A 20,656-nucleotide genomic window follows, 5' to 3' on the forward strand; every position below is an offset into this window, starting at 1 on the left:
TCCCTCTCTCGCGCACATCGGCTTGTCTGCCCCGTTTGCCAGACGTTCGCTTTTCTCACCCTTGCACGAGGGTTCAGGCTATAATCTTCCGCGCCCACCTACTGATCCTTACATTGTACGGAATTTGCGGACTATTCACCGGACGTGGAACGTTCGCGTTTATGTACGCAACGCGGTCATGCATGCAGGCATTGGCGCCTCGCGGTCGAAGTATAAAATAAGCGAGCACGTCTACTTCCGGAAATGAGCCGGAAAAGCGACGGATAGCGCGTCGCGTGGTAAGACATAAAAAAATTGCAATATGGACTGCTGCGGTTCTTTTAGTTATTCGAGATGATTAAGCGAACTTGTACTAGCGTCCATCGCATTGTAAAAAACATAAATAATGAATTTATTAAATTAATGAAAGGGTTTAATTCTTTCTTTAAACCATTTGAGTAACATTATATCTATTTATGCATATATCCTATATAGAATAATATATTTATGTATTGTATTATCATTTTTATCATTATTATTTTGCATCTACGGTTTAATTGCGAATTATATATAATGCATATTCAATGAAGCAAATATCAAAGTAAATTATAATAAAATTTATTTACATACGAAAATGTTATACACATAATCAAGGAGAATTCGAAAATTTCTCGAATCAATATTAAAATACAAAATTGTGTTGATAATTGTTTAATTTGTATTGGGGCGAAAATGTATGACATAATTTACGTCAAATGCAATAAAAAAATTAATTTAAAAAATCGATATTACACATTTTAATAAAGGCACATCATAATACGCGGCCGCTGACTTGATACTGACTTTGTTGCCTTCGTGATTGTTCACCGGGCATTCGCGTTTATGTGTATGTCATGGTCATGCATGCGGACATTGGCGCCTCGGTTCTTGGACGCCCGGCTGGAGAACGTACGCATAAAGTATGCATATCTCCACTTCAGAAAATACGGGTATATCAACCGCAGAGGCGGCGGTAGATGACCGGACAGCGCTCAGCGACGTCGAAAGGAATTTTACTTCACCGGTGGTACACGATGATGGAGTTCGCGGCTCTTTCTCCGCATAGAAATTACATTCGACGGATGTACAGGAGCAATTCATACGAACAAAACATTCTATAAATACAGAAGGGAAATTTTAGTACTCTCTCTTCTCTCTTTCTCTCTCTCTCTCTCTCTCTCCGTTAATATCTTGGAAAGCAATCTCTCTCCGCGAATGTTGCCTCACTTTCTAAATCGCACGATTTCGCTTGCGTGAGATATAATGTACGTAACTTCAATTGTAATAACAGCCGAGTAAAAAATAATTAAAAAGGAATGACAGGACGGAAGCGACATCGAGTCGGCCGACGAACGGCAAAAGATAACATTTCGAAAGGGTGATCACGAAACTATACAAATAAGCGTCGTAATCGTAGGAGGAAAGGACGTGCCCAGTGATATCGGCGAATTCTTTCGCGAGTGAGTGCCGAAAGCGTGCGAGGGAGAAGGAAAACAGAAAAGAGTGACTGTAATGGCAATTACGTTCGCGCGTATCGCTGATTCACGCGTGTCTCACGTGTGTGTACGCAACGGTGAAAGCGTACGCAATAAGTTAATCGCGTTAGCGGCTCGCTTGATTAAACGAGCGATCAGCCTGATGGCTATCCGCCGTGGGCGCGGTCGGGCATTAATACAAAACTCGATTGTCATTCGTCGCCTGCGATCCCGCACCCCCTGATTACGTCGATTCATTAACCGTGGCGGTTACCCTGCCGGCCGCGTAGCGGAGCATTATTCCGGCCTCGAAAATCAACTGACCTTTATCAACGTCCCGTCGAGAGGGCTAAAATTGTCCGCACGCGAAGTGTAACGGTAAATGATTGCGATCGATAAATCGACTAACAAGTAGGATAACGAGATACGATGCATTTAAATAATTTAATAGAACTTTAAGTTTAACTTATATAGTTATTACTTGAATTTTTCTAAAAAGGCAAACTATAATTTATCATTCTTATATTACTTTAAATACACGATAAAATAGAATTATTATATCGTAAAGTTTTTTTTTTTTTTTTTAATATTAATGCGCGTACCTTCTTGTGTTCATTTTCCGAAACGCGACTTGTAATGCTCGATTAATAATCGTGGATTGATCCCGCGTTTGTTGAGGCCGACACGACAACGGGAGGCAACGAGATGAGACGGATTTTCGACGTCGACGAATGACGCCCTTGCGCATTTAAAAGTTTTCTCCTCGTTAAGACGTATTCCCTGGGGTCGTCGTCGGCAGAATCTAACGAGAGAGTGCCATGTTCCGCACTGTTGTTTCGCCCTCTTTCTCTCTCTCTCTCTCTCTCCCTCTCTCTCTCTCTCTCTCTCTTTCTTTTTCTTTTGCTGCTAGAAACACATTTATTAACGGCAGCTCGGCTCATCCCGCCACTAAGTACCGGTAAGAGAGTACCCTCCCTGTTGCTCTTCCTCTTACCGAGAGTCTTCATTCACTTTGGGTCGGCTGTCTGTCGTCCCGTTTGGGGGCGCAGAAAAAAAAGACGTCACATTGTCGACGCCTTATTAATTCGGAGGCGAGGGTGGAGAGGTGGAGGCTGCAGGCATCAGCGAGGATGCTCAAGGTGTGTCGCAGGGTAGGGAGTCCTTTGAAGAAATTAAAAGAACAGAGGGTATAATGTGAACACATCCATTTCCACGACTGTCGCGCGTCTCTTCGCCGTTTTCCTCGCCCTCCGCTTTTCTCTTTTTCTCCCTCTGTACTGTTTCTTTCCCTCCTTCTTTATCCCTCCTTCTACGAGAGCAAGATCCATTAACATTGCGCGAACTCTCGCTAAGCACCAGTCAGATAGACATCTCAAGTCTTGTCACGGTTTCTTAAAATCCGACTTATATTCCGAGCTATCTTGACCCGTTCTCTTTAAATGTTTTCTCTCACTCTCTCGAATCTTTCTCCTTTTTTTATTTTTTATGCGCCGGGAAATCCTAAAGTAACACGAGAAATCATTTTCTGATTGAAGCGATAATAGTCTTGCTCAGTTAATAATAATAATTTTATTTATTGATTACTCTTTATAAATTCAGGCGTGTATATAATTGATAAAAATATAACTTATTACCGTCGTTATTGCCATTGTGCGTGAGATATATCTCGCTATCATATTTTAACAGAATATATAAAATATATGCACTCAGTTTCCAACTTTAGAGACATATCTTTCGGACGTTGCCGTTTGAATGGCGCGCACCCCTCGCGTACATTTGTATCAATTCACATTCGGTAATATTCGCGCGTTTCTGCGAACCCGAAAAGAGAAGTACACCCATTCCCGCGTGAAGATCGGTCGTCATAATGTAAGGCATCTGCGTAAGGATGGCAAACGAGGACGTTAGCCGAATAATGCAAAGCAAACCCTAGCTGAGATATAGTCCGGCATTTGTTCATATTAAGGCGCTGTCATGGCTCGCAATGTTCGCGGGTCACCCCCTCGTTCTCTTTCCCCCCGCCACCCTTTCTATCCGCGACATTTCGGCCGCGTGCCTGCGTGTATGTTTTGAAATTATATAGCGCGAGAACGCCCGACGTCATTAGTCAACTCGTGCCGCATCTCTCGCTGTTAACTATGTGTATCTTGAGCACCCGTTACATTGCCATTTGTCAGGTCCGCTTCGTCGTACGTGCGCAATTTCGCGCGTTAAATCGCGCAGCCAGCGCGATATTTCGGCCGGCTATGACAACTCGCGTCCGGGATTTGTCTTGGACCGATGTTTGCCAAGCAAACAACAAATAAACGCTGCAATGTGAAAGGAATACATTGCCAAAGATCGCGAAAGTTGCATCTCTTCACATCAGTCAGAATATAATTCACGCCACGTTTACGAGCGTCAACTTAAGCAAATATTTAATTTCGTACTTTTAACGATAAGATGAATTTTATTGAGGAGTAATATCCGAGAAAATAATAAAGAAATTTTACGTGAAAATCAATAATCGTCATTCTGGAATTGTCTTTGGACATTCAATTCGACGAGAAGCGAAGTTAAGACTTGTCGTTTGGCAGGTAGACTTTGATCATAAGTGACACGCGCGACTTTACGGTAAACCTAAGTTCTAAACTAATAAGGCAACATGCGGATGGCACGATCGGGGGGGAAGGGCGAAGGTAGAAATGGCGATGGAAGCAGAAGGGTCCAAGTTTCATGGAGCTGCGAACCAGGTCACCGATTACGACGTTGATCGTCTACGAGAGACAACCAAATTGGATAAGTTGAAGGAGCGGAATCTTCTTCGTTGCCTATGTGACTCCTATTAAACTTCCTAAGATTTAATTTCCACATCTTTAATTTCCATGCATTTTGAAACAATATTGCCGTATCGAACGTTAACATCGAATATCTTTTTCTCTCTGTATGTATATATTTTAAGCTTTTAAAAACTTCTTTTATAATTCTTACACATGTCACGATTTTTTGAATAGAATAATTACTGGTATAAGCCATATCAAACTTTAAATTTTATAATATCTATCCTTTATTTTGTGAATCGGTATATTTATTATTTTTATTTTATAAATATTTATGTTGCTCCACATCCAGTCTTTTTTTGTTCGCCTCCGAAATATTGAAAGCGAAAAAAGAAAATTATCGCTGATAGAGCACCACATTCGTTTCGCAGTTCGAATTTTCACGTCGAAAGAGAACGAAGAGCGCGCGCTATAAGTGGTTGGCGTCGGGTGTAAATTTGCATTGAACGAAATGAGGCGCTATGGAGCATTCCAGTCCGAAGTTAATAGCTTCCCAACGATTAACTGTATCTCTCCACCCACCTACCACCCATGCCCTGTACGCTCTTTACTCTCTCTGTCTCTTCTCCGTTCATCCGACACTCGCTCGCTCTCTCGCAACCCTCGTCCTCCTTCTCTCTCGTCTTCCACACATGTCCTTCTTGCTCCTCTCGCCGCACGCGCCATGTCCTCTAGCTACCTATATCGTCCCTTCTAATAATGTATGTCCTAAAGGTCGCGAAATAACTGACTTCGTCGACGAATATCGTGAACGATTGTCGACCGATCGAATGGCCAAATCGTAAATGAATCATAAAAAAAATTAAAAAATGAACGCGATGGATAGTAGCTGATCCATCTTTTATGACGACGAGTGTGACTTTTGCCTGTCTGGCGGATCATCGATGGCACGTGGGGGTCGGAAAAGGCAGCGCCACTGCGGCAGCCAATAGTTTCCAGGCGCGTAAAGGCGCCACGGGGGTTATAGGGCATAATTTAGTGGACAGTTTGATATACAAACAATCTTTAATGAAATTCTTGGTGTTCATTAATAACGCATTACAGCCTCGCGCGCCAGTGTGTCGGCATCGGTACCCGGGAATCCCGCGCTGTCTCTTTCTCTCTCTCTCTCTCTCTCTCTTTCCCTCCCGCTCTTTACCACCCCCTTTTATACCCTTCCATTTTCCTGCTCATACCGCTTCCGTGCCACGCGTACCATCGTCCGACACCCTTTATCGCCCTGGCTTTCAACCAACCCTCGCTCTCTCCGCCACCAGAATATCCCGGATGAATCAACGTGCGAATATGTTACACATTGTCATAGTAGCACTCGATTTTTTTATTGATTATACGAGGATAAATTGACGATAGTTCTTTTTCTTTTTTAAAACATATTAAATTTATATTATATCATTATATATTCTCAATCTAAGATAAAGGACTGAGGGATTTAATGGAAATAATATTTTTCATAAATTATGACAATTTATTTTTGTATTAAATGATATTCTACAGAAAATATTACTAAATTATATTCTTACTTTTATTTTGAAAAGTCAGTCACGTCTTACGCGAGTTTGTTTCACTTGTCATTCCATCTGCACGTTTTCGCAATATTACGTCGAACGAGAGACGCAACGACACTCGATATATCGAGACGAAAAGAAGTCTCCCCCATCAGAGAAACCCGGGGAATAACCAGCCTCTGGGTAGGAAAAAAAAAGTAATTGCCCCTTGATACACGCCGATACCCCACCTGCGGGGATGCCGCCTCGTAATGATGTTCGCGTTGGCGAACTTAGTTCGAAATTAAATATCGGGGCAAGGAGAACGACGGGGGTGGCGGAGAAAAAGAGGAATCGGGAGGTTGCGAAGGGAAGGGTGGAGACGACGTTGTGCACCTGCCTTTTTCCCGGAGCGGTACGATAAAAATCAAACTGGAAAACAAACGAGAAGCGGGATCGTATTATAAAGTTTTTTAATCGATAGACGATGCGCGTCTCGGAGAAAGAATGGGGGACAGGCGAAAGAGGCAGGAAGACGGGGAGATATCTCGCGGGTAGAGGTAGATGGATAGACTAGGGTGAAAAAAAAAAAGAGAGAGGGTCCAAAAGAGAAAATGGCGCGATCGGGCGAGGAATCCTGCGGCGTGCTTACTGGCTCGTGTAATAATGAATTTATACCTCGCGCGGAAACGTTTTCGGGATCGGCGACGTACCACTTTTCTTTCTCGCCTCGCTTGCCTTCTTAAAATTTTAATTAATGGAAAAGTTCTAGCCGATGAAATCTTTATTCAGAGCTCTTTATTTTGCGGGTTCAATGATTCAATTCTGTTATTAGCAAAATTGTGTATTTATTATAAAAATTCATAATATATATTGTTAGAACAATAAAATAATTTAATATTTGACGATTGATTATACATATACATATATCAGAATAAATACTAATTTCTTTTTTTTTTTTTTTTTTTTTTTTTTTTTTTTGGATCCACCAATTTTTGATATCACGAATGTACTGATAAATGAGACAGCAACGCAGTTAGCATTATGGGGCAACTTGGGTATCGCTCTCATGGAGCTACCGAAACGATGGGGCAAGGACGCCGTTTACGAGGGCGGCAAGGAAGTGATTCTCTGCACGTAAGTACATTCAAAATCTTTGTTACTTCTATGAAAATTTTGCTTATCTGCGATAACATCTTAAATATTATATCAGCAGTAATAGCCCACTTACTTAAAAGTTTGACTATTTATATTAAATCCGCCAAAAAATAAAATCTTAATATAAACGATTGCATCGTATTCACAATAAAAATTGTGAAAATTATATTAGAATTATAATTTATATTTATTATTTTAATCACATCTATTTGAGTTTTTTAAAATTAATATTATAAAACGTACAATAAAGTGTTTAATAATTATTTGTTTTAACGATTTTCCCTCAAATATCTACGGGGATATAATAAAATAATTAAATTATAGCAATACCGGGATATTCAATATCATCGATGTCATTGGTTACATTGGGTCTTTATCAATCCGCGTTCCTTAAAGAAATGCGCGTACCGAGAAAATTATAAAAACGGAGATAAGATTAGCGGCGGATAATAAATCGCGCTATCTGCTTTTCCCCGCGCCGTCACCGTGTCTCCCATAGGCGTCCTAATATCCTGTAATTAAGAGGGTGTTACGGTGACGCCCGGGAAACCCCTTTGGTCTCCCTCTTATGGAATTAAGGTGGCTTTACTCGGTTAGTTTTCAAAAGTTCCGGGGGACCAGGAAGCACCGCTGAATACTAACCGCCTCATCAACGACACATGCCACCCGAGACTACTGTCTTGCGTAACATTACCCAGCGGTGTGTGCCGCCCCCGGCCCCAAGCTCCGGCCCCCGTTTGCGCCCCTGACCCCCGGCTGTAATCTTTCGGGCGATTAGAATGTCGCGCAATTACGAGCGCCGTTGAAGATTACTCTCGTCCGCGCATCGTTGAATCAAGGTACACTCGATCATCGTCGATCAGAACCCCCCTTGTATGGATGTAGCATTCTCGCCTCCACCTCTATTATGCATTCTGTTACATTGACAATTTCTCCTAATAGTAGCATGATCGCAATTTCGTACGTTCAGAATTCGATCTTTAACCCCGAAAGAAAATCTTAAAAGATAGGCTAAGATTTTTAAGCAAATCTTTTTAAATCTTTTAAAAGAACGATATGTGCGATATATAAAGCTCTATTACAAAAAATTCGAGTATCGATGAGAAAAAAAGGGTATCGCATGCGGAGCTACAGAAAACTCATCACTGAATTAAACGGTAATTAATAGCAAAATACGATGACCTTTAATCCACCGGCGGTATATAAACGCGAAAGGGGTAACCGCTCGTTTTAAGTCGTCCTCCGCATTATAATTTCATAATAAGCTGAATTCAGAATAAATGCAGGTACTTTCCTGCCGACTTCCTGCTAATTCGTAATTCCGAACTTTTTCCGGAAGCGAACGAACCGCTTGTTCCTCGAGAGGGAGAGGGAGAAAGAGAGGGCGAGGGCAAAGAGAAGGAGAGCGAGAAAAAGAGGAAGGCAAGGCAGAGAGGAACAAGCGACCGCTGCTAAACAAACTGGCCAAATTAAGAGCGGCAGTTTGCGCTAAAGTTTTTTCGTCGTTTCACTTAGGCGATTTCAACCGGTCTCAGGGTTCGAGCGAATTTATTAAGAACGCACGTAGAGAGAGCGCGCATTATGCGCGCACACTATGCGAAAGATCGCAGTTTCTAAGTGAGTCGCGACCATTAGAACGAATCTCGGGGATTTAATGTCTCTGCCGCCTCCCAGCCGGCTTAAATAAGGCTAAATGAAGTTTACGCGTTATTGCCGGCAGAACTTCCGGTGGACGCGTTGGTCTCTCGTCGAGATACCAAGCACGTTATCATTCCACGATTTCAAATAGTTATATAAACACGCGATACACGATCAGACCGATCCCCCCAGGCGAATGTCTCTTATATCGGACAAAATCAAAGATATTCTTGGGCGCAGCAAGAAAATTTTGAAAATTACTCGCTCGTTAAATTAAAAGTATAATATTACAAGACTATCATTTCTTGTTATTATTTGCAATTTAGATTTAGAATTAGAACTAGTCGATTTTAATCGTGATAAGGATGAAAGATCGTTGTAGTTAGATGATAAGGATAAATCGACGCCCGTAAACTATGACAACCGATATCGAATAGACGGATATTTATTCATTCATCTTTGAGTCACAGCCAAATTTAAATCGTCGTTCTTGTTCCAGAGCGACGGAATAATTGAAGAGATTAAAGATGCAAAAGAAAACTTTCGATTGGACGCTTCTCATCGCGCGTCCTGAAACCGAATAACAGGTGCCGTAGCTTGCGACCGCGTCGGATGCGAGGTGGATGGGCTTCGGATTAAGCAAATGGCGGCAATAATAGTGATTATTCGGATTATGATATCAGAGCGCGAAGTGGGTTCGCTTGGACTTACCGGCAACCACTAACTGCCGCGCCGCCAAATCCTGACTTCAAGACACCGGATTAAAACTATTACCACTTCGCGGCACCCCTTCGGTCTTATTCCGCTTCATTTCAAGCCCACCTCTCCCGTTTGTTGCATCCCCCACGGACCCGTACGATTCTCTCACCTTCGCGAAAGGCTCGTTTGCCCTTCTCGGATGTTTTAAATGTCCCCGAGGATCAAGAATCTCTGGCAGTTCCGTTTGCACAAAATCGCCCAGAAGGAAAATGTACGGAATGGTGATGTTAATGCAGTTTTTATTTTACCAGATTAATGACGAAATACTTTGATTTGTGATCTATTTGTCACATATAGAGCATAGTCGCGTATTAATAAGAATACATAATTGTTTACGTGAATATTTTTGTTTGTTTTAATATAGATATAATAATTATCTTTTCGCTTACTTTTCGTGAGATATATTCATAAGCAATTTTGAGAAAAATTTGTTAAAATATAACATAAATTTTTATATTTGTTAAAAATTTAATTTTCAATGTCGTAGATATTAATTAATGAATTATTTGATTTATTGTAGCACGATTATTATCTACTATCAATTGGAGTTGAATACTTAATATTTTGTTTTTCGAATATTATGTTTTGGGAGACACCCTGTATGTATAATATATTTTCTAGATTTTGTAATGTTACTTACATATTTATCTAATATCATCGAATTGTTTAACTTAGTCGACACATATACATTAAGCATGGTCTGACATAACAAGTAGTGTTACTACTTGGATTTAAGTCTGGCCAGTTACGTCTTTATTCACTGATTCAAATTATATATGACAATAATAAAAATCTTTATCTTTTTATAATTTAAATTGCGTTTCTAACATGCAAAAGTAGAATCTTTAAACTCCTTATCTTTTCAAATTTCACACAATGAGTATAAATACATAAAAATAGAAAATCTTGAAAATTATATAATGCGGAAGACGCACTCGTAAGGTGTTAGTATAAATATAAATAACACATAGTAAATAACGATAAATAACAACAATTTAGCCCAGTAACAGTTTACTCTGCTCCTAAAGGCAGCGGCAATACCCTTCGCGATAATCGCTATAGGAAGTAAGTACAATTCCTACCGCGTAATGCGGCCACAGTGTGGGTGGATCGTGCTACACCATCGCGAGTCCCGGTATTAATTCGACAACGAATTGCGAAAGCGGCGCCATTCCGCGCGGCGGCCGGAAGATCGTCGCCTCTTGGTTGGCCCGCGCGGCTAATTATTGTTTTAAGGATTACCGTTATGTGTTTATTATGCGGCCTGTGGAGGACCTCGCTCTGCCTCCCCCGGTCACCCCCTTACCACCTGCCTTAATATTCGGTAGATTTCAGCTTCTCGGAACGGCGGAGAGAAATCTACGCCGTTTCTTCTCTCACTCCAACTCGCCCTCCCTTCTCCTCCACTAAAAGTCAGCCTACGTTTATGAATAATTCTCACCTCTTATAACCAACCCCCTCATCTTCCCCGCCAATCCACTCGCCAGCACCGCGAGCGTCTCTCCGAACCGTTCTACGGTATATTCGCCTCGTAAACCCCTAATGCCTGCTCTTCATCTGCGAACTCCCAGATTCCGAGCTCCGCGAAACAAGCGAGTCACCGCAGCAAAAAATAGAAAATAGATAATTGGCACAGTATATAATTAGGTACAAATATTTCTTAATTGATAACTTTATTATTTAAGATATTCTCGTAGCACATATGATTTCGATTTAAAAAATATAGAATATTAAATATTATTTTATTTATTAGAATTTATTATTATTATTAGAATATTATTATTATTACAGATTATTTGCAGCCTATTGTCGTAAGAGTATAATTATTGAGATTTTTTTTATTGAATTTTTTTTTTTTTTTTTAATAAAATTATAATAGATAAATTGCATTGCAGATTAATTAATAAAATATAATATATAAGATACATAAAATATATATAAAAGTATATAAAAGTTATATGTAAATAATAATTTTCTTATTATTTTTATAATTCGTCAAGATTCTTTTTGATAATTTTAAGAAACGAATTATCGTATGCAATATAATGAAATATCGTTTATTTTCGTAGTATCAGGCGATTTATTGCCCCGATTATCTTTACGACGCGTTGGCAACAAATGATAAAACCGCAAACTCCGGCGATATCGCCGCGGTACGTACACGGTGAATTAAATTTATATCTTCTAGATCGAACAAAAAATGCAGATTCACATTCACATTTGGTGTGAAAGAAATATTTGTCTGGGCACGTAATGTTTATGGCGGCGCAAAAGTGAATGTGTGGATATGCCGGCGACTATTTTATATCTTTCGCACGACCACACATTCCTCAAAATTTATATTAAAAACCATCGTATCGCGAGTTACTGTTTGCACAATGTAACTGCCAGATTGCAGTTTTATCACAGCCGAAAAATATTTAGCTTTATACCGCACTTCGAACTGCGCCGACGCAGTCATACTTACTCTACAATTAAATATAAATTGATTTTTTTTTTTTATATACATATTAAACATTATTCATACGCGATAATACAACCAAAATCGCACTAAATATACAGATAGTAAATAGATTTCAAAATGGTAATTATTGTATAAGTAGATGAAGATGCATAACTGGTTAGACTTAAATATGCTGTATCAGTAGATAAAGCTGTAATTGATCAGACATAAATCGAAGTGGACACTACTTGTCACGCCAACTCGACTAATATAGATTTCGATAGTCAGACAGTATGTGTGTGTGTATCGGATATGCTACAAAATCTAAAATTGTCATTTACACGTATACAAGGTGTCCAAAAAAATAGAATTGAACCAAATCTAAATATATCAATATACGAAGAAGTCGCTTAAGATTATTTAAATTGTCGTAATACAGAAGTGCAAACTGATTTAAAAATTGTCACAAAATTTGTCATAGTGAATTATTTTAGACAGGAATGAAGGTAAAAAAATGATATTTACTGAACTTATACACGTTCTGATATTCACTTGATACCTTCGTTTTCGAAAGGTAAACAATAAAGAAGATAGATTTACGATACGCCATGAAGTTTACTGGCTAATCTGTCACGCGTGCAAGCTCATTTATTTCCGAACGCGGAAATTCCACGGACACCGGTTGCAGAAGCGGTCAATCGCGCATTGGAGAGAGTTTCTCGAGCATATGTTGAACGTGCTACGGAATATTTCACCCACAGGGGCTGAATCACTCCTCTCCTACCCCCCTCCCCCTTTTCTGCCCACCTACGCGAACGCGCGGGAATCGTTCTCCTATCTGACCCGGGCCGCTGGTTTCGGGAGGGGAAAAGGGGGCCACTTGCGTTTATTTAAAAAATGATTTAACCTAATGGTTTTACATATGTAATCCCGAAGCTAATCTCGGTCGACCACACGCGGTGGCTGCACACACATATACACGCGCAATCATGCGAAGAGAGAGGCAGAGAGATAGAGAGACCCGTCTCCAAACACACGACACCTACATCCTCCGTGCATCCCCACACTTCGAATCTACCACCGTTTTTCTACTTTTTTTCGATGAGCAAGCACTAACGAAAATCACCGGCTTGCCGGTGTTTTCGTGGCGGGTATGGGATTGGCGATGGGAATGGACAGGGGGGGGGGAGGGATTGTTTGCGGAGGCCGAGCATAGGGTCGCGTTGTACTCGCGGGCGGGATGATTTAGATGGTCCCCGATGATATCCGCGCCTTTTGAAAAATGTCGGCACGCCGAGGAAAAAGCGTATAAGCCGTTTTACGGTTTACGTGTGTCGCGCTTTATCAGGCCGGCCCGGCCTGAAACTTTATTGCCGGCCGAACGATATTTCTCGTCGAATCAGCGTTAACGAAAGAGTTAAATTACGAGAGATCGTGCGGAATTAAAAAGCTCGCCATTACACTATATAATCGGACAATTTGTTCGCGATACGAACGAGAGTATTAGTTTATCTGCCGTGTTTATCTGTCGTCTTTACACTCGATGGTAAAGATATTTGTTTTTCACAAGATTTTTATGCATTTTTAATTTATTGAACAGTCAATAATTGAAACTAAATATCAAACCCTAATTACGATTATCGATTTTCGAATTGAATAAAAATTCAATTATTCTCAAGTATATATATGAAATATAGTCCGGTTGAAAATTTTAATGAATCTATGATTTTAAAGAGCACTCTGTGCCGATGATATGCAGATCATATTTCGTCTTTTCAATGAAGCATCAAGAAATAAAATTTAATGCGTAAGAGTTTTCTTATAATATATGTAAAAGTTCTTCCGACAAAAAAATGGTGGATCTCTCGTGCACACGACGTGAATCCCGATTTACTCAATTATCATGATAGCAATGATATGCAAACTCGTACATTCATCTACCCACGTCGCAGGTACTTTCGTCTAATCAAAGAATTCCGAGCGTCGCGCCGTAGCGGAGAATTTAAATACGCGAGACGCGTTTCAGCCGCCGTCGACGTCATCGTCGTCGTCGTCGTCGTCGTCGTCGTCGTCGTCGTCGTCGTCGTCGTCGTCGTCGTCGTCGTCGTCGTCGTCGTCGTCGTCGTCGTCGTCGTCGTCGTCGTCGTCGTCGTCGTCGTCGTCGTCGTCGTCGTCGTCGTCGTCGTCGTCGTCGTCGTCGTCGTCGTCGTCGTCGTCGTCGTCGTCGTCGTTTCACGTAACGAAATAAAAGCCGACGGTGAAAGAAAGAAAGAGAGAGAAAGACACATCTGTCGGTTCTTTTAATTACAGCGGTACGTGTGCTAGCCACGGGCACCCGCGCGACAGCCTGGGGTGCCCGGGCACTCCTGTTCTCGCACTACGGACTCGGTATCCTTTGTTTGCCGTTTTCCGTCGTAGCCACGTCGGTTACCTACCTACCTACCTATCTACGTTCGTTTCGAGCAGCGCATTTCATGTCCAAAGACACGTGTTCGCGTGACACAAAGTCGATATCACAGTCGGATTCGTTCGTTCTCTTTTTCAGCTTGAGAAAAATGAAGTAACACTGAGCTTATTTTAATCCTTTACATGTGACCTCAATTTTTATTCTAAATTAATATTGCACGGAAGTTCTATTAGAAGTTTAAAAAAAAAAAGATAAAAATGTAATTATTGAGAAAAAATAATTAGCAAAGTTAAATAGTTTTGTCGAATTGCGTAAAAAATTAATCTAATTGTTTAAATTTTTATTTCAAAACAGATTATATTTTATACTACAATTTTGGATATATATCAACGCGATCTTCACAGTCAATGCAATTCTTTTGCGAGAGAGAAAGGGAGAGGATGAAAGATAACCGCCTTTAAATAATACGTAAAATTTAGGCGTACTATTACATATATCGCTACATTATCTAATTATCCTATGCCACGTATGCACCCTGGGATGTGTACCACTACGAAATACTCGACGAGACTCGACACCCGCGTCATCAGGGAGGGGCGAATACGAGCGCGCTATCTACGAGGGTAAGCACCGGCAAAGATCGAGAACCGGAACGTGTCAGGATGGCGCAACCGGGAAGCCGGGTTTCCCGGTGAGAGCCGATGGCAGGGCGATGGAGAGACGGGCCGCGTCGCGCCGCGGCGTCGAGAATTAACGGGCTTAGTTGCCGACGCAGGTGTCGTCGGGAAGGCGAAGGCAAGCGAGAGTCGGGAATGAATTACGATGGGAGCGTCAGCCAGCGCCAGGAGAACGTCGGTCGTTATATTTTGCGCAACATCCCGATTTTATGGGCCGCCCCCGCGCCCTCGGACGAGCGAAAGGGGGCGTCTTCCGTCCCCTTTCAGGATGAGAGAACTTCCGTTATGTAATGTGGCAGTTTGTTGTTGTAACGAGTACCGATGAGCGAAATGAGGTGTGGTTAAAACAAGAGCCGAGATCGCGGATCGAATAATCGTAATGTCATTCATTCGATGATGGAAGCATCCTGATAAAGGAGATTTGCGTCTATCATATATCTTTTTATGTTTAAAATTAAAATAATACGCCTAACGTTATATATCATATGCTAAAATATTTTTTTCTAAAATATATAATATTTAATATAAAATAATATAATCTATCATATATCATTATACATTTAAAATTAAAATAATACGTATATAAATATACACCTAATCCTCGAGAATTGAATTGAAACCATCACACTTATCTGACATATTAATTTATTACACAACTGTTCAGTTGCATATCCTTATATTAAGTAATCAAATTTGTAACACAGACGATAACTAGAATCATTACGATCGTCACCAATTTCTCGTCGAGCTCTTTTGATAGCAGGAGACGATGTCTTTCGAGCTTCGAGCGTCGCGCACAGGCGGGTTAACGAGTAATGTCTAATCTATGCATCCGCTTATCATAATGGCTCTCGTTATATCGTGAGCATAGCCCGGCAGATCCCGGAAGCCCACCACAACTCTGCCATCAACCTTCTTAAGTCTTAGCCGCCCCTTTCCTCATGCGCCGCGCTTCCGCGAGGATGTAATAAAAATATTCCAAGTAACTGAACGATATTACGCCCGTTATGGGCATGCCGGGCAGAATTAAGCTAAACGTTGTCCCCGCGAGGGTTCGAAGTACATAATCGCTCGTATAAAGGATGCACGTCGATGTAAAAGCCACGTGACAGTCGAAACATTACGAAACTCTGTCTGACAGATACACATTTGTTTGCTTGTCAAAATTCCCATTGCTTGACGAAATTATTCACACAACTATCTGCTTTCTTTTAAGTAAATAGAAATTGATTTGTCACGAAGAAAACATTTAAACGTAAAATGTGCAATGAGAAAGTATACATTTTCATTAGATTTATATATGTACGTGAATTCGTAAAGCTATGCAAGCAGCTATCAAGCATTATTTGTGTATATAGGTATCAATGCTCTAAGAAAATTTTTATATCCCGAATCTCCTACGCAAATCGTCATAATTTCGCGTCCACGATGTAGGTTGAAATTGTCCGGTCTCCGCGAGAATAATGACAATCTCTCGCGAGAAACACGCCAACGCAGCAAGCTCCGGCCGAATCTACCGGCCGGCGTTCTATTAAGCTAAAATCAGGGCCCGCAGCGCGGCTCGCACACAGCGTCGCTCTAAATTATTATAACGCGAGGAGATCCGCGTACCTTTTCGCGGACAATGAAAGGTACACCGTAACGTCGCGACGTTTGTTTTGTCGGCCTCGGCGCGGCGGCCGCCCGCCCGCTCGCTCGCTCGCACAACGAGATACTCTCGCCTACATTTCGTATATTTTATTATTACTCTCGCACTTTCCGCGGCTGTGGACACGGTAACGTTGGCAAGGGGGTTGACGGCGGTGGTTAGCCCGTGGCCGTTATTAATGTCCGCGGCATGCCAGAAAAAGTGAGCAAAAGGTCCGGCGTTCCGGAGAGAAAAAGACAGTGGGCATCGGGTATCACCGGCACACAACGTTCTCCGGGTTATACACCCCGTTAGTACATACGTCCCGCGCAGAACGGCGACACGGCCACCAGCACAAGCGCGCGCCAGGAGTTCTTAATAATTGATAAAAATTACGCACGCACCGGCGATGAGAGAGAAAGAGAGCGAGCGAAAAGGCTGGGAGAGAGATGAGGGGAGGGGGACAGGACATATAGAGGAGATAGAGAGAGATAGGGCGAAAAAAAAGGGCCAGACACGGTGATGGTGATGGTGACGGTGGTGGTGGTGGTGGTGGTGGTAGTGACGGTGGTTGTGACTCTCACTCCAGCGAGCTCCAACCCTCCTGTGTCCGCCTGACTCGCCGCCGTTTCGTTGACAAAGGCATACGCAACGATTTATTCGCACTTTTCACCGCGACCTCCCCCGAGAATTTTTCTTCGTTCTGTCACAATTTCGAAATTATCAGAATTTATGCCTACCCTTTCGCGCGCGTATTTCTGATAGGTATTAAGCTGTCTTGATTACCGCGGTGTGGTGCCCGCGGAGATGCTCCGTTCGATGGCGTTGAATATTCCTAAATAAAATGAATGGCAACAGGACCAACGCATTTAAGGGCGCTCGCAAACCCCATTGTGTATTCGATATTCGTTGACACTGCCACCGAAAAAAGATTTGAAGAGAGTGTATCGCATAAATATCCATTTCTGGTCATTTATATTATTAAATAAAGTAAATATGTTACTGTCTAAGATTCTAATATTACGTACATTCGTGAAAGTAAAATATAGATCAAAATATGTGAAATATTATTAATTAAATTGATTTAATACTTTAATATAGTTTTAAAAATACTTTTATTAAAGCAAAAACGGGAAATCAATTAGAAAAAAGGTGACTGTCTAAAAATAGATCGGGAAATGAATTTACCTCGAAACAAACGATATATAAAATATTCGCGATCGAGGCAATGAAAAAGATTGAAGCAATCTGCAGAACGCTCTTAAATCAAGGCCGAAGCATCTAATAAAGCACAAATTCTTGACCTGGTATCGCGATCGCGACTTACCGGAAATTTTTCGACGAAACAAAAGAATGAGAGGCCATGCAGCTGCTCGAATCTAATTAAGAAATTCTTACACGGCAGTGCCGCGCATTCTGCCACACCCTCGTGTTCCGGACCTCATCTTTTCTCTCTCCTTCTTTCTCCGTCCGAGAGAGAGAGAGAGGCACGTCTAGAAAAATTAAAAATAATTTCCCTACGTAAACGTATTAACCCCGGTGGTGGTAGACGCGCTTTTTGCGCTGCGCTTTTCTCGCAATTTGTACAAAGAACGGCACGGACCTGACTTCAAAGTAGAGATCTTACACGGTATGTCGTATCATTTTATTCTCTAGGAACTTCCCTGCCGTATTATTCGTTATTGCGTTTAAGTCACTGCTGTTTCTTCCGCACAGCGGCCGCTTTCTCCGTCCGCCCTTATTTAAGATTCCGAGACGAATTACGTAATTTTTTTTTTTATAAATGAGTGAATTAAATAATAGCGTCTACGTAAAGCGTAAACGATTATGAACTCTACACATTCGGATTAACTAAGCAAAGCATAATGTCCCCTTTCAAGAAAGAGATCATACAGTCACTTAATTCAAAAAATCATCTCAACAATGCGTAAAACTAATGATAGCATTTTGAGAACAATGGATTAAAAAATACAAACATTACATTTTTTTTTAAATGACGTCGCAAAGCGAGACGTCAAAATAAAGACGTAATCCGAAAAGATAGTTGCTTTGAGAAGATTGTTTGAGAGAAAAATTGAAAATACCGAAAAATTAGAAGAGAGAAACAGAATCTCTATTCAAAATATGAATATATATTCAAACTCCGAATAAAAAGGCAAAAGAGCCACGCGCAGTTTTTTGGGCGCAAAGGTATATAATTTAAACCAAAAAATAAATTTTTCCGCGGCTGTGGACACGGTAACGTTGGCAAGGGGGTTGACGGCGGTGGTTAGCCCGTGGCCGTTATTAATGTCCGCGGCATGCCAGAAAAAGTGAGCAAAAGGTCCGGCGTTCCGGAGAGAAAAAGACAGTGGGCATCGGGTATCACCGGCACACAACGTTCTCCGGGTTATACACCCCGTTAGTACATACGTCCCGCGCAGAACGGCGACACGGCCACCAGCACAAGCGCGCGCCAGGAGTTCTTAATAATTGATAAAAATTACGCACGCACCGGCGATGAGAGAGAAAGAGAGCGAGCGAAAAGGCTGGGAGAGAGATGAGGGGAGGGGGACAGGACATATAGAGGAGATAGAGAGAGATAGGGCGAAAAAAAAGGGCCAGACACGGTGATGGTGATGGTGACGGTGGTGGTGGTGGTGGTGGTGGTAGTGACGGTGGTTGTGACTCTCACTCCAGCGAGCTCCAACCCTCCTGTGTCCGCCTGACTCGCCGCCGTTTCGTTGACAAAGGCATACGCAACGATTTATTCGCACTTTTCACCGCGACCTCCCCCGAGAATTTTTCTTCGTTCTGTCACAATTTCGAAATTATCAGAATTTATGCCTACCCTTTCGCGCGCGTATTTCTGATAGGTATTAAGCTGTCTTGATTACCGCGGTGTGGTGCCCGCGGAGATGCTCCGTTCGATGGCGTTGAATATTCCTAAATAAAATGAATGGCAACAGGACCAACGCATTTAAGGGCGCTCGCAAACCCCATTGTGTATTCGATATTCGTTGACACTGCCACCGAAAAAAGATTTGAAGAGAGTGTATCGCATAAATATCCATTTCTGGTCATTTATATTATTAAATAAAGTAAATATGTTACTGTCTAAGATTCTAATATTACGTACATTCGTGAAAGTAAAATATAGATCAAAATATGTGAAATATTATTAATTAAATTGATTTAATACTTTAATATAGTTTTAAAAATACTTTTATTAAAGCAAAAACGGGAAATCAATTAGAAAAAAGGTGACTGTCTAAAAATAGATCGGGAAATGAATTTACCTCGAAACAAACGATATATAAAATATTCGCGATCGAGGCAATGAAAAAGATTGAAGCAATCTGCAGAACGCTCTTAAATCAAGGCCGAAGCATCTAATAAAGCACAAATTCTTGACCTGGTATCGCGATCGCGACTTACCGGAAATTTTTCGACGAAACAAAAGAATGAGAGGCCATGCAGCTGCTCGAATCTAATTAAGAAATTCTTACACGGCAGTGCCGCGCATTCTGCCACACCCTCGTGTTCCGGACCTCATCTTTTCTCTCTCCTTCTTTCTCCGTCCGAGAGAGAGAGAGAGGCACGTCTAGAAAAATTAAAAATAATTTCCCTACGTAAACGTATTAACCCCGGTGGTGGTAGACGCGCTTTTTGCGCTGCGCTTTTCTCGCAATTTGTACAAAGAACGGCACGGACCTGACTTCAAAGTAGAGATCTTACACGGTATGTCGTATCATTTTATTCTCTAGGAACTTCCCTGCCGTATTATTCGTTATTGCGTTTAAGTCACTGCTGTTTCTTCCGCACAGCGGCCGCTTTCTCCGTCCGCCCTTATTTAAGATTCCGAGACGAATTACGTAATTTTTTTTTTTATAAATGAGTGAATTAAATAATAGCGTCTACGTAAAGCGTAAACGATTATGAACTCTACACATTCGGATTAACTAAGCAAAGCATAATGTCCCCTTTCAAGAAAGAGATCATACAGTCACTTAATTCAAAAAATCATCTCAACAATGCGTAAAACTAATGATAGCATTTTGAGAACAATGGATTAAAAAATACAAACATTACATTTTTTTTTAAATGACGTCGCAAAGCGAGACGTCAAAATAAAGACGTAATCCGAAAAGATAGTTGCTTTGAGAAGATTG

At 41.3% G+C, this 20,656-nt stretch overlaps 1 protein-coding gene across 2 annotated transcripts in view; it reads left to right on the top strand.

Annotated features, from left to right (window-relative positions):
• Positions 1-20,656, top strand: part of LOC115239672 (nuclear pore complex protein Nup88) — a 70,567-nt gene that overhangs the window by 40,110 nt on the left and 9,801 nt on the right. For both annotated transcript variants that reach the window (XR_003884665.1, XM_029814316.1), the window contains exons 3-4: positions 4,259-4,266; positions 6,777-6,933. Coding sequence is in view for 1 of the 2 variants with exons in the window: in XM_029814316.1 (XP_029670176.1) it covers positions 4,259-4,266; positions 6,777-6,933 (165 nt within the window). In the remaining variant the exon portion in view is untranslated. The remainder of the gene's footprint in view (positions 1-4,258; positions 4,267-6,776; positions 6,934-20,656) is intronic.

This window comes from Formica exsecta, unplaced genomic scaffold (genome assembly GCF_003651465.1).
Source record: "Formica exsecta isolate Colony F162 unplaced genomic scaffold, ASM365146v1 scaffold393, whole genome shotgun sequence".
In the NCBI taxonomy this organism is placed as follows: domain Eukaryota; kingdom Metazoa; phylum Arthropoda; class Insecta; order Hymenoptera; family Formicidae; genus Formica; species Formica exsecta.